The sequence below is a fragment of the Entelurus aequoreus genome, linkage group LG05, assembly GCF_033978785.1.
Source record: "Entelurus aequoreus isolate RoL-2023_Sb linkage group LG05, RoL_Eaeq_v1.1, whole genome shotgun sequence".
Lineage (NCBI taxonomy): Eukaryota > Metazoa > Chordata > Actinopteri > Syngnathiformes > Syngnathidae > Entelurus > Entelurus aequoreus.
In genome coordinates this window covers 86,316,955-86,331,957 of record NC_084735.1, presented here as the reverse complement: position 1 = coordinate 86,331,957, position 15,003 = coordinate 86,316,955, and the positions used below count along the sequence as shown (strand labels likewise).

The following is a 15,003-nucleotide window of genomic DNA, read 5'->3' as shown; positions in this document are numbered from 1 at the left end:
CTCAAATTAATGGGGTAATGGTCCGAATAGCTCTAGCTGCGTTGAAAACAATAGGAAAATATGAGGGAGTGAACAACTGACAACGTCACGCTACTTACGGTACAGGCAAGGTTTTTTTTTATCAGACCAAAAGTTGCGAACTTTATCGACGTCGTTCTATACTAAATCCTTTCAGCAAAAATATGGCAATATCGCAAAATGATCAAGTATGACACATAGAATGGATCTGCTATCCCCGTTTAAATAAAAAAAAATCATTTCAGTAGGCCTTTAATGTGGAACAGATGCATCAAATTTCATTTAGAGCTTGTTATATAATTGTTGCAATTATAAAAGAGGGGGAAAAAGCGTTTTTTAAGAGTTGTATCTTGTTTCATATTTTTTATATTTGTAATAAATGACTTCATAAAAATATAACTAATGTGTGATTATTATTAATGGTATATACCGTTATGGGGCTAAGTAAGCAATCAACCCTGCAAATGAACCCTTAGTTGTTCAGACAACGTGAGTACAAATACAGAAATTCTGCTCCCGTCAAAGCCCAATGTTGCAATATTACAACATTACTCTAAAAACATACATAAACTTTTTTTTTTAACTCTTCAATTTCCTCCTACAAAATCTGAAAGGTTTTTTAGGTTTGTCTATATTTGGGTCTTACAGGGTTAAACATATTTATTAAACAATGTAATTATCATGTATTTACAATCATCCAAAACATGCATATGTACATCAAAACCAGGTCTGAGTCAAATCATTAAAACTCACATTCCAATGTAGAGTAGGTCATATAACGTGTGCCTTCCTTTCCACGTGATCAAAAGATGACTTCAGATGTTGTCACGCAGGGATCGATTCAGGACCATGGTCAATGTGATGGGTGATGCCTTGGCCACAGGGATCATGGCCCACATCTGCAGGAAAGACTTCATTAAAGAAGGCGAACAGGTGAGGCGTCTAACTTGCTTATGAACAGTAGAGCGCGCACAAAAACATCAAAGGGTAATAATTCAAGTGTTTTCTCTTGACCACAATCTCAAATGGACAAAAGTCACACTGTCCAGTCGTCACAGAGTCACCAACACGAGGGGTTCCTAGATTTTGTCACTTTAGTCTAACTTGTTTTGCCCGATGTTTGGCTGTACTACAACCTAAAGAGTATATACGAAAACCAGGGCAACATTGTGGCGAAAACTTGAATCAATCAACAAATTCTATGAAATATGAGGCGTATTCAATCCGAGGTAACACTGCACCTTCATTTACCTTTGAAAGCGACTTTTGAAACATTGTTGCAAAATAGTTGGGAAATGACCAAAATTCAATGTCAAATCCACATAAGAAGCCAACATTGATTTAATGTTGTCACCTACTTTTTTATCTTCATTTACTTGTTTACCTACTGTTTTACCTTCTATGTTTACCTACTTCTATCTTCTTTTACTTATGTTACCCTACTTGTTGGTACCTTTTTTACCTATATTTTAACTTCTTCAACTTATGTTTACCTACTGTTTACCTTCTGCTATGTTTACCTACTTTTTTAAACTTCTACCCTCTTTTACCTACTTTTTTCATCCTTCCATCTTATTTTACTTATGTTTACTTACTTTTGCAACCTTTTATCTGTTTACCTACTTTTTTGTACCTTCTTACTTAATTTTTCACATTCTTTTACTACGTTATTTTACCTATGTTTACCTATTGTTGTACCTTCTTTTATGTTTACCTACTTTTTTAACCTGCTAGCTTCTTTTACTTTTGTTAATATTCCTGTTACTTTTTTCACCTACTTTTACTTGTTTACCTACTGTTTTACCTTCTTTTATGTATACCTACTTTTTTACCTTCCATCTTCCTTTACTCTGTTACTTTTTTTTAACCTACTGTTTTACTATTTCTATGTTTACCTACTTTTTTTTAATCCTTCCATCTTGTCTTACTTATGTTTACCTACTTGTGTCACCTTTTTTTACCTACTGATTTTACTTTCTTTTATCTGTTTACTTACTTTTTTGTACCTTCATACTTACTTTTTCACATTCTTTTACCTAAGTTTAACTATTGTTTTACCTTCTTCTGTGTTTACCTACTTTTTTAACCTTCTATCTTCTTTTACTTTTGTTAATCTTTTTTGTTACCTTTTTCACCGACTTTTTTTTACCTTCTTTTACTTGTTTACCTACTGTTTTACCTTCTTTTTATTCTTCTATCTTCATTTACTTAGGCCAACCTACTTTTGTTAGCTTTTTTTTACCTACATTTTTTCCTTCTTCAACTTATGTTTACCTACTGTTTTACCTTCTTCTATGTTTACCTACTTTTTTAAACTTCTACCCTCTTTTACCTACTTTTTTCATCCTTCCATCTTCTTTTACTTATGTTTACCTACTTTTTTAACTTTTTATCCGTTTACCTACTTTTTTTGTACCTTCATATTTACTTTTTCACATTCTTTTACCTGTTTACCTACTGTTTTACCTTCTTCTATGTTGACCTACTTTTTAAACCTTCTATTTTCTTTTACTTTTGTTAATCTTCTTTTTGTTATCTTTTACACCTACTTTATTACTTTATTTTACTTATGTTTACCTACTTTTTTAAAAACTTTTTATCCGTTTACCTATTTTTTTGTACCTTATTTACTTTTTCACATTCTTTTACTACCTTATTTTACCTGTTTACCTACTGTAAGGAAGGGATAGTAGTTCTTTTAGAGTTGGGACACGATGGACAGATTCCGGCCAGAGAATCCTTTAATCATCTTTATTGCTGAAAGGTAGATGTGAATTTGTGTGTGGTTTTGTGTGTGTGTGTGTGTGTGGTATTTAGTCGTCAACGCACACAAGGCTGGCTGCCACCACTGATTGAAAACAAATTACTATTCTGACAAAGACGTGCTTTAAAGGGGAAAAGACATCACAGATTGACCTATCAACTTAAAGACACAGGAACATTACAGAACTGGTTAAAGGCACACAATAGGCTTTGGTACACAGCCGCCCCCAACTGTCCGTATGGCAGTTGAAACTAGAAGAAAGTCTATGAGGTTCACAGGGTTTGCCGCGTCGTGAGATGAATCTTCTTAAGGATAGCAGGAATGCGTCCGTATCAAGATTCTCCAGTAGTTCCAAGTGTACAGAGCGAGTTGTCATGCACTTATAGATAATACCCCATCATTTCTCTGTGCGGCGCCCGATTTTCACTTGGAGAGGTCCAATGCAATCAACTCCGGTTGAATAGTCAAGTCAAGTCAAGTCAACTTTATTTATATAGCACATTTTCAACAACTTTTTAGATTGCACCAAAGTGCTTTACAGGTTAAAAAAAGCATGGAGCAAACAAAAAACAAAAACAAAAACCAACAACAAAAAAAAACCAACTAAGCAAAACAAAAAAAAACAGAATAGAAAAGGTGGCTTATGAAGACGCAGTCGAGCAGGGGGGTAATCAGCCATTTTAGGAATGTCAGGCTTGGCTTTCCAACGACGACATTCTAGACATGTATACTGATGTTTCCGTATTGCTTCTCTGCCCCTTAAGATCCAAAATCTACGTCGTATTTCAGCAAGAACTCTTTCTGGGCCAGGGTGCGATAGTACTTCATCATGTTCCTTTATGACAAGCTTTGTCACATGGTGGCTTGGATCGAAGATTATAGGGTGGATTCTCTCCCAATCTAAACTCTCCGCATGCCGCAACCGTCCACCAACTCTGAGTAATCCTGTGGCTGCTTCGTATTCTGGTGAAAGTGATGCAAGTCGACTGTCTGAAGGCGGAGACCGTCCAGCCTTGAGCGCTCTCAACTCTTCTGGGAAACAATCTCCTTGAACCCTCTGCAATATAAGTTTTTCGGCTTGCAGAAAATCCACGGCGGAAGGTGGGGGATGAAGCACCAGCATCAGCCGCCCCATGAAGCGAGCTAGTTGTCTCTTGTAGAAGCTGTTTCCATGTTGAGAACTTACTGAAATCAGTAAGCTGAGTAGATGAAGCACTGGAAATAGTTCCAACGAAGGCGGATTTCCCCAGCTCTGTAGCATCCGGTTCAGGTTCAGTATATGGGGATTCAGTGGTAACGTGCAGACAGGAAGGCTGATGGGAAGATGCGGAGATCACAGACGGACCTTGTAGGGACCAGCCTAGGTTGGTACAAACTGCTATGGGGCCGCCAGATGGGCCTGCTCGCACCGGCTCTGTAGGAGCAAGAAGCTGAGACATATCAGAACCTATAAGGAGTAGCGGTTGCGCTCGATGGATAGGCAGCAAAGGAAGGTCTTTGAGGCGCTCGTAGCGTTTTTGGAGGGCCGCTACTGGATATGTGTGCTGAGATAGGCTCAGATTCTCAGCTGTGAAGGCATTTTTAATCCAATACTTCTTGCTTGGCTTGAAGATGGGGGAGACGTGAAGGCTGACTGATGAACCATTGAGCACTTTTACTTCTTGTTGAACAGTTTTCAGGTGAAGGGTTTCAGGATGCTTAGCAAGTTGTAGCTGCTCTACTGCATAGGGGAGGATGAGTGTTCTCTCAGAACCATCATCAAGCACAGCAAATGTCTCTAGAGTGCGGTCTCCATTTTGTAGGAGCACTTAAACAACTTTCAGCAAAACTCTTTGAGGGCTTTGAGGCTGTTCCAGGTAGACTGTGGGTTTTTGGTTACTCATCATCAGGACTTGTTGAGATGACTCTTGGATCGTGTCATGCAGACTGTGAGGTGCGTCTCTTTGCATAATTTACAAGGGCGTTTAAGCGTACATGCTGCAGCTTTGTGGCCACGACCGCACTTCCAGCATCTGTTACCTTCTTGGATCCAGTTATTGATCTCACTGGTATTCAGTTTCTTGAAGTCCAGGCATGAGTTGAGGTAATGCTCCTTACTGTTGCAAAATGAACAATAAGGACTAGGTTTAAAGGGTTGTGACTTTGTCAGATTGGTGCTCTGGCTGCTACCGGTCTCACCAGAACATAAGAGAATTGACGCTGTCCTTTGTTTGGGCCATGGACTATTACAATCCCTCTTGGCAGGAGGAGGCCACGGGTTGTAGAGGTGAGTGACTCGGCTGGCCAGGCGCTTAGCTAGAGCTTTAACTTGGAGCCAGGATGCCAGGTCGGGCAGGGTATAAGTTTGGTTGGTACCTGGCTGTAGAATGCCTCGACAAAGACAGTATTCCATAAATCCGTCTCGGTGAGCAGGAGGCATTTTACTTATGAGGCGGTCAACGTGAGAACCACATTTGAGCTCGCATCCAAGGGGTCCCTCTAAAGTCCGCAACATACCAACTAAGGTCTGAACTGAGAGAGCGAAGGTGTCGAAAGCTTCTGCATCCCCCACTCTGATGGCTGGTGAGTTAAGAATAGCTCCTAGTTCACTCTGTACTAGTTGTCTAGGCTGGCCATATTTGTCTTGTAGAGCCCCTAGCGCAGACGTGTACGGGTTTGGGTCATACATGAATGACTTGGCTAACTGCAGAGCGTTAGGGAGTTTGAGCTGATTTAGTAGAACTTGATATTTATATTGCTCGCTGAGGTGAGGATGACTATTCATCAAGTTCTCTAGCAGGGCGAAATCACTTTCCCGGCCATTCTCAAACCTTGGATGTACTGGTTTGGGAATGCCATAGGATGTAGCGATCAGCATCTCGATGCCCGGGTAGGACCAGGGTGGTGCTGCCGGGGCTGGAGTAGCAGATGGTAATGTGTATTGAACATACTGCCCAGCAGGAGGAGGTGCACCAGCTGGAACTGGTGGTTGTGGTACAGAAGTTTGCATGGTTTGTGGCACTGCGGCTGCATGTGTCATTGTTGATGCATAACTAAATGTGGGAAAGACTGGCATATGTTGACTTGTGAAAGACCCAGATGCAGGCAAGGTGACAGAGACAGGAGCTGTAGTGGGGGCTACTAAAGTCGGGACACAAGTTTGTGCACCTTGGACAGGAATGGGAATCGTTGTCAATGGCTGTGTAGTCGGGATAGCGGCAGCGGATTTCATTGGAGTTATTGATGGGAGCTGAAGCATGTCATCAGCGGGCGGAGCTGACGTTGTTGACATTGCATCCTCTTCAGACTCCGACAGGAAAGACTTGACAATACGGGCAATGTGTAAGTCTTTCTCCAGTTTCTTTAAGCGTCTGCACCGTTCCATTTCCCTTGCCATATTCTCCTTGGCAAGGTGAGCATCCTCTTGTAGTCTTTGTCCTTCTTTAGCTTGTGCATCCAATCTCTTCGCCTCCAAGTCAGCTTTCCTTTCCTCCTCTATTTCTTGCTGTAGGTCAGCAAGCTCCAAACCTTTAATTCGCTCCTCTAGGGCAGCTGTTTGAACATCCGGAATATTTTGGAGCAGTTGAAGCCCGTGCGATCGCCGAGAGGATCGACGTGATGAAGCAGATGACTGGTACTCTGACGCACTCCTAGCTCTGGTTGGCCTTGCTTCACCGTGTTGTCCTACTGGTAGTGAGGAGATTTGGGCAGCAGGCAGTTGAGAGGGAAGGAGGGTGACATCATAAGGGGCCAGATGCTGTGGTAGTCGAATGTCTCTCTTTGGCTTGACAGAGGGCTGGTGATCAGCAGGTGATGACTCCATAGTGTCTGATGGTGGAACTCTATCCGGCTCAAAGGACCAATGTAAGGAAGGGATAGTAGTTCTTTTAGAGTTGGGACACGATGGACAGATTCCGGCCAGAGAATCCTTTAATCATCTTTATTGCTGAAAGGTAGATGTGAATGTGTGTGTGTGTGTGTGTGTGTGTGTGTGTGTGTGTGTGTGTGTGTGTGTGTGTGTGTGTGTGTGTGTGTGTGTGTGTGTGTGTGTGTGTGTGTGTGTGTGTGTGTGTGTGTGTGTGTGTGTGTGTGTGTGTGTGTGTGTGTGTGTGTGTGTGTGTGTGTGGTATTTAGTCGTCAACGCACACAAGGCTGGCTGCCACCACTGATTAAAAACAAATTACTATTCTGACAAAGACGTGCTTGAAAGGGGAAAAGACGTCACAGATTGACCTATCAACTTAAAGACACAAGAACATTACAGAACTGGTTAAAGGCACACAATAGGCTTTGGTACACCTACTGTTTTACCTTCTTCTACGTTGACCTACTTTTTAAAAACTTCTATCTTCTTTTACTTTTGTTAATCTTCTTTTTGTTACCTTTTACACCTATTTTATTACCTTATTTTACTTATGTTTACCTACTGCTTTGCCTTCTTCTATGTTTACCTACTTTTTTTAAACTTCTACCCTCTTTTATCTACTTTTTTCATCCATCCATCTTATTTTACTTTTGTTTACCTACTTGTTTAACCTTTTATCTGTTTACTTACTTTTTTTTAAATTTCTTTTATCAGTTTACCTACTTTTTGTACCTTCTTATTTACTTTTTCACATTCTTTTACTACCTTATTTTACCTATGTTTACCTACTGTTTTACCTTCTTCTACATTGACCTACTTTTTTTTACTTTCTATCTTCTTCTACTTTTGTTAATCTTCTTTTTGTTACCTTTTTCACCTTCTTTTACTTGTTTACCTACTGTTTTACCTTTTTCTATGTTTACCTACTTTTTAAACTTCTACCAATGTTTTCCCACAGTTTACCTTTTCTACATAGGTTTACCTACTTTTGCAACCTCTTACCAACTTTTTTACATTCCTTTACATTTTCACCTACTTGTTGTATCTTCTTCTACTTATGTTTACCTACTTTTCTTACCTTCTACCCATTTACCAATTGTTGTTTTACCTTATTTTACCCACATTTAACTACTTTTTTACCTTTTCCCGTTTACGTACGTTTTTAAAAACTTTTTTTGACCCACTTTTGACTTTCTTGTACCCGCTTGCCAAAAATGTGTTACCCTTCTTTTGCCACCGTTTGCCGACCTACTTCTACCTGCCTCCACCAGGTACCTCTGATCTGCGAGACGAAGCCCATGATCAGCATCCAGCAGATGATGACCTACCAGAACCAGAAGAACGGCTGCTACCAGCCACCTCCGGCGGGCAGCCGGCAGGACCACCTGTCCCCGGACGTGGCGCGGCTGATCCAGCTGGAGGAGGGCGTCCGACCGACGGAGAAGAGGAAACAGGCGCTCACCTCTCACCACAAGAGAGGCCACAGGGACAAGGAGCACTGTTCCATCGACATGAACGGCCTGGAGACCAACGTGTAGCACTCAGCTAATGGACCTCGTTCCTTTCATGAAGGTGGCACACCTTCCAGCTCTCAACGTGGAGGAGCTGCAAAAAAGACAACTTTCGTTTTTTAATATCTTAAAAATGGTACACATTTGCCTGTGTGTGTTTGTGAGTTGTCCATACAGTATCTAACATGGTTTCTACTTGGTACCACTTGTCCATACAGTATCTAACATGGATTCCATTTGGTACCAGTTGTCCATACAGTATCTAATGTGGATTCTATTTGGTACCAGTTGTCCATACAGTATCTAATGTGGATTCTATTTGGTACCAGTTGTCCATACAGTATCTAATGTGGATTCTATTTGGTACCAGTTGTCCATGCAGTATCTAAGGTGGATTATATTTGGTACCAGTTGCGAGGCTTGTGCTTGCTTATGTCAAGGACTTGTTGCTTTTCCAGCAGTGAGTCAGCGAAGAAGGAGCAGGACAGAAAAAAAGCTTTTATCAGATTGGATTGTGGAAAGAACCTCGTCCGTCTGTGTGGAGCGTGAAAAAACAAAAACGTCCGTTAGCTTCTCGCCCACTACAGTGACATACTTTTTGGAATTAAAACAATTGTACTGTTTTGTGTTTGCCACCAAGGAGGTTTTTTCAGTACAGGCACAAAGTTATTGGAATACTGAATTTGAGTCACTCCCAAAACTTTGGGCTAAGACACGATTCTGGTATTAAAATGGTACTTTGCCAAAATCATCCTTCATCTTTCAGTCTCTCCAGGACTTCACGATCGCGCCACTTCACCTAAATTCAACCACTACCCGCACATTTTGCCCAATCAGCGTTATTTTCGCCAACCAAATTTGTCTCGGAGCCGCACTCAAACGATTGTTTCTTGTGTGGACGAAGCGGAAAGAGCAAAGTGTGGCAATGAATCAACTCTTTGACTCGCATAGCTCAGACCTTTTTCCTGCTCCTGTCCAGGGCGCTCAGATTTCTGGGTAATGTACTACGGGTGAAACTCGAAAAATGTGAATATCGTGCAAACGTTTGTTTACAGCGGAAATTAGATTTACCAGATGAAACTAACATAGGATCAGAATAAAAAGACTTTAAATGAAGCGCCGGCTGTCCAAAGTCGGGACCCGGGGTGGACCGCTCATCTGTGATGGTCTCTTGCTGGCCCCACTATGGACGGGACTCTCACTATTATGTTAGATCCACTTTGGACTGGACTCTCACAATATTATGTTAGATCCACTATGGACTGGACTCTCACACTATTATGTTAGATCCACTATGGACTGGACTCTCACAATATTATGTTAGATCCACTATGGACTGGACTCTCACAATATTATGTTAGATCCACTATGGACTGGACTCTCACACTATTACGTTAGATCCACTATGGACTGGACTCTCACACTATTATGTTAGATCCACTATGGACTGGACTCTCACAATATTATGCTAGATCCACTATGGACTGGACTCTCACAATATTATGCAAAATCCACTATGGACTGGACTCTCACAATATTATGCTAGATCCACTATGGACTGGACTCCCACAATATTATGTTAGATCTACTATGGACTGGACTCTCACTATTATGTTAGATCCACTATGGACTGGACTCTCACAATATTATGTTAGATCCACTATAGACTGGACTCTCACTATTATGTTAGATCCACCATGGACTGGACTCTCACAATATTATGCTAGATCCACTATGGACTGGACTCTCACAATATTATGCTAGATCCACTATGGACTGGACTCTCACAATATTATGCTAGATCCACTATGGACTGGACTCTCACAATATTATGTTAGATCTACTATGGACTGGACTCTCACTATTATGTTAGATCCACTATAGACTGGACTCTCACAATATTATGTTAGATCCACTATAGACTGGACTCTCACTATTATGTTAGATCCACTATGGACGGGACTCTCACTATTATGTTAGATCCACTTTGGACTGGACTCTCACAATATTATGTTAGATCCACTACGGACTGGACTCTCACACTATTATGTTAGATCCACTATGGACTGGACTCTCACTATTATGTTAGATCCACTGTGGACTGGACTCTCACTATTATGTTAGATCCACTATGGACTGGACTCTCACTATTATGTTAGATCCACTATGGACTGGACTCTCACTATTATGTTAGATCCACTATGGACTGGACTCTCACAATATTATGTTAGATCCACTATGGACTGGACTCTCACTATTATGTTAGATCCACTATGGACTGGACTCTCACTATTATGTTAGATCCACTATGGACTGGACTCTCACAATATTATGTTAGATCCACTATGGACTGGACTCTCACTGTTATGTTAGATCCACTATGGACTGGACTCTCACAATATTATGTTAGATCAAGATTGCGTTCAAAGACATATGGTGTTTGGATACTTTACATTAGTTTTGGACGATACCACAAATTTGGGTATCGACCCGATACCAAGTAGTTACAGGATCATACATTGGTCGCATGGCACGGAAGTACTACATTGCTTCGGGAGCACCTGAAGAGGAAACATGTTGGAGCCATGGATGAACTTTTTAAGTCCATAGTCCGGGTACATTAGGCCGTTGTGTCCGTCTTTGTGTGTTTTTAATCTGTTAACGAGATTTTTTTTAAGGAAGCGCAGCAGCAACTGTTGTGTATTAACTTTCAGAGTGTTAGGAACTTTTTGGAGAGTGCGACGACTTCATTTTCTGCGTCGTTTTGAGTCGCAACAGGCATTCATGAGTTCAGCACGTCAGCTCTTTTTTGTGAGTAACGTTAACGTTATCGCATACTTGCCAACCTTGAGACCTCCGATTTCGGGAGGTTGGGGGCGGGGTTAGGAGGGGAGGACTATATTTACAGCTAGAATTCACCAAGTCAAGTATTTCATATATATATATATATATATATATATATATATATATATATATATATATATATATATATATATATATATATATATATATATATATATATATATATATATATATATATATAAGGGCTGCAACAACTAATCGATTAAATCGATTAAAATCGATTATAAAAATAGTTGCCGATTAATTTAGTCATCGATTCGTTGGATCTATGCTATGCGCATGCGCAGAGGCTTTTTTTTTTTTTTTTTTTTTTTAAATAAACCTTTATTTATAAACTGCAACATGTACAAACAGCTGAGAAACAATCAAAATAAGTATGGTGCCAGTATGCTGTTTTTTTTTCAATAAAATACTGGAAAGGATAGAAATGTAGTTTGTCTCTTTTATCCGATTATTAATCGATTAATAGAAGTAATAATCGACAGATTAATCGATTATCAAATGAATCGTTAGTTAAGTTAAAGTACCAATGATTGTCACACACACACTAGGTGTGGTGAAATTTGTCCTCTGCATTTGACCCATCCCCTTGGGGAGCAGTGGGCAGCAGCGGCGCCGCGCCCGGGAATCATTTTGGTGATTTAACCCCCAATTCCAACCCTTGATGCTGAGTGCCAAGCAGGGAGGTAATGGCTCCCATTTTTATAGTCTTTGGTATGACTCGGCTGGGATTTGAACTCCAACCTACCGATTGCAGCCCTAATATATATATATATATACATCCTGAAAATATGCAAACAAAAAACTGTGTTTAGATAATTGATACTTCAAACTTGCATAAATAAATCTCAAGGAATATAACATAACTTGGCTTCTGAGAGCTTCAAAATGTAATGAATAAAATGCTAAAGTTGTTGATAAACAAGCAATTATGTTAATAATTAAATATGGTAATTTTAAATGAATTATTATGACCATTTAAAATTAATGATTTCAATTATGTTTATTTTAATGTATAATTCTATGGCTGGATGTAATAAGGAGTCAGAAAAAATACAAATAAAAATAGAATTAATTTTGATGTTTTTAGCAAAATATAGTAAAAAAAAAAAAAAAAAGTATTTATTTTTATTAATAAATATATTTATTTTTAGGTAAGATAAACATAATAATACAATTTATCTCTAGTCTGGATGACTTTGTTCTTGTCACCCTGTTGTCCTCCCGTCTCTTCCCCCAGGATGGCTCCATGAGCTGGGCAAACGCCTGGAGATGCCCTACGTCAACAACACGGTCGGTGCGCAGCTCGTACATCGCCGCCCTCTACTTCACCCTCAGCAGCCTGACCAGCGTCGGCTTTGGCAACGTGTGCGCCAACACGGACGCCGAGAAGATCTTCTCCTCAAAAAGGCCCAAAACATCATAAGAGACCCATCTCACCCCGGACATAAACTTTTTGAACTGCTGCCCTCGGGCAGGAGATTACAGGACAATAAAATGTCGGACAAACAGATTTAAGAACACTTTTTACCCGGGAGCAATAGTGTCAAATCTAGACTCCAAACATCCCAGAACAAGCTAGTCAGGTTACTTCTAGACCTCCACCCCAGATCACACCTCACTCCTACCCACTTCTCCAAAGTGGGCTGGCTCAGGGTGGAGGACAGAGTAAAACAACTTGCACTGAGCCTAGTCTATAAAATCCGCTACACCTCCCTGATACCGAAGTACATGTCAAACTACTTCCATAACGTAAATGACCGCCATAACCACAACACCAGGGGGAGCTCCACTAACCACGTTAAACCCAGATTTCGATCTAACAAAGGTCTTAACTCATTCTCCTTCTATGCCACATCAATATGGAATGCACTCCCAACAGGTGTAAAAGAAAGCGCATCTCTATCCTCCTTCAAAACCGCACTAAAACAACACCTCCAGGCAACTTCAACCCTTGACTAACACCCTCCCCCTTCCACATCCCACCTCCCCGGATTGTAAATAACCAAATGTAAATAATCAAATGTATTTCTAATGTATATACTTGTTCTTATGCTATCTGAACTCACTATGTTCTCTGCTCGCTGTACATATCCTACCAAGTCAGACCTGCACTGTTTCAATGCCCATTTCTCTGATGATGCAATTGTTGATGACTGAAGTGCTGATATCAACCATTTTTGATTGATTGATTGAGACTTTTATTAGTAGATTGCACAGTAAAGTACATATTCCGTACAATTGACCACTAAATGGTAACACCCCAATAAGTTTTTCAACTTGTTTAAGTCGGGGTCCACTTAAATTGATTCATGATACAGATATATACTATCATATATACCAGGGCTCACCAACGCGGTGCCCGCGGGCACCAGGTAGCCCGTAAGGACCAGATGAGTAGCCCGCTGGCCTGTTCTAAAAATAGCTCAAATAGCAGCACTTACCAGTGAGCTGCCTCTATTTTTTAAATGTTATTTATTTACTAGTAAGCTGGTCTCGCTTTGCTCGACATTTTTAATTCTAAGAGAGACAAAACTCAAATAGAATTTGAAAATCAAAGAAAATATTTTAAAGACTTGGTCTTCACTTGTTTAAATAAATTCATTAATTTGTTTTACTTTGCTTCTTATAACTTTCAGAAAGACAATTTTACAGAAAACATACAACCTTAAAAATGATTTTAGGATTTTTAAACACATATACCTTTTTACCTTTTAAATTCCTTCCTCTTCTTTCCTGACAATTTAAATCAATGTTCAAGTAAATGTATTGTTTTTATTGTAAAGAATAATACATTAATTTTAATTTAATTCTTCATTTTAGCTTCTGTTTTTTCGACGAAGAATATTTGTGAAATATTTCTTCAGACTTATTATGATTCAAATTCAAAAAAATTATTCTGGCAAATCTACAAAATCTGTAGAATCAAATTTAAATCTTGTTTCAAAGTCTTTTGAATTTCTTTTAAAAATATTGTTCTGGAAAATCTAGAAGAAATAATGATTTGTCTTTGTTAGAAATATAGCTTGGATTTTAACCTATTTAAAACATGTCATCAAAATTCTAAAATTAATCTTAATCAGGAAAAATGACTAATGATGTTCAATAAATTATTTTTTTTATTTTTTCAAAAAGATTCGAATTAGCTAGTTTTTCTCTTCTTTTTTTCAGTTGAATTTTGAATTTTAAAGAGTCGAAATTGAAGATAAACTATGTTTCAAAATTTAATTGTCATTTTTTTCGTGTTTTCTCCTCTTTTAAACCGTTCAATTAAGTGTAAATATCATTAATTATTAATAATAACATAGAGTTAAAGGTAAATTGAGCAAATTGGCTATTTCTGGCAATTTATTGAAGTGTGTATCAAACTGGTAGCCCTTCGCATTAATCACTACCCAAGAAGTAGCTCTTGCTTTCAAAAAGGTTGGTGACCCCTGATATATACTATCATATATACTATCATCATAATACAGTCATCACATAAGATAATCACATTGAATTATTTACATTATTTACAATCAGGGGTGTGGAGGGGGGGGGGGATATGGACATCAAGTAGTGGACATAGAGAGAGAGAGAGAGAGAGAGAGAGAGAGAGAGAGAGAGAGAGAGAGAGAGAGAGAGAGAGAGAGAGAGAGAGAGAGAGATCAGAAGGCATAAGAAAAAGGAAAAAGTATCTGCATTTGATTGTTTACATTTGATTATTAGCAATCCGGGGAGGGTGTTAGTTTAGGGTTGTAGCTGCCTGGAGGTGAACTTTTATTGCGGTTTTGAAGGAGGATAGAGATGCCCTTTCTTTTATACCTGTTGGGAGCGCATTCCACATTGATGTGGCATAGAAAGAGAATGAGTTAAGACCTTTGTTAGTTCGGAATCTGGGTTTAACGTGGTTAGTGGAGCTCCCCCTGGTGTTGTGGTTATGGCGGTCATTTACGTTAAGGAAGTAGTTTGACATGTACTTCGGTATCAGGGGGGTGTAGTGGATTTTATAGACTAGGCTCAGT

General features: G+C 39.5%; 1 protein-coding gene and 1 long non-coding RNA gene across 2 annotated transcripts in view; one reads left to right on the top strand and one right to left on the bottom strand.

The window, feature by feature from the left end:
* Positions 1 to 10,381, top strand: part of LOC133651202 (excitatory amino acid transporter 5-like) — a 120,258-nt gene extending 109,877 nt beyond the window's left edge. Inside the window, exons 10-11 of the mRNA XM_062049230.1 lie at positions 852 to 951; positions 7,898 to 10,381. Coding sequence (XP_061905214.1) covers positions 852 to 951; positions 7,898 to 8,164 — 367 coding nt within the window. The 3' untranslated portion in view covers positions 8,165 to 10,381. The remainder of the gene's footprint in view (positions 1 to 851; positions 952 to 7,897) is intronic.
* LOC133651203 (uncharacterized) lies at positions 270 to 8,669 on the bottom strand. Its single transcript, XR_009826388.1, has 3 exons — positions 8,546 to 8,669; positions 7,955 to 8,231; positions 270 to 917 (listed from the first exon to the last, which is right to left on the bottom strand). It is a non-coding gene; the product is annotated as an uncharacterized LOC133651203 (long non-coding RNA).
* Positions 10,382 to 15,003: the final 4,622 nt, after the last annotated feature.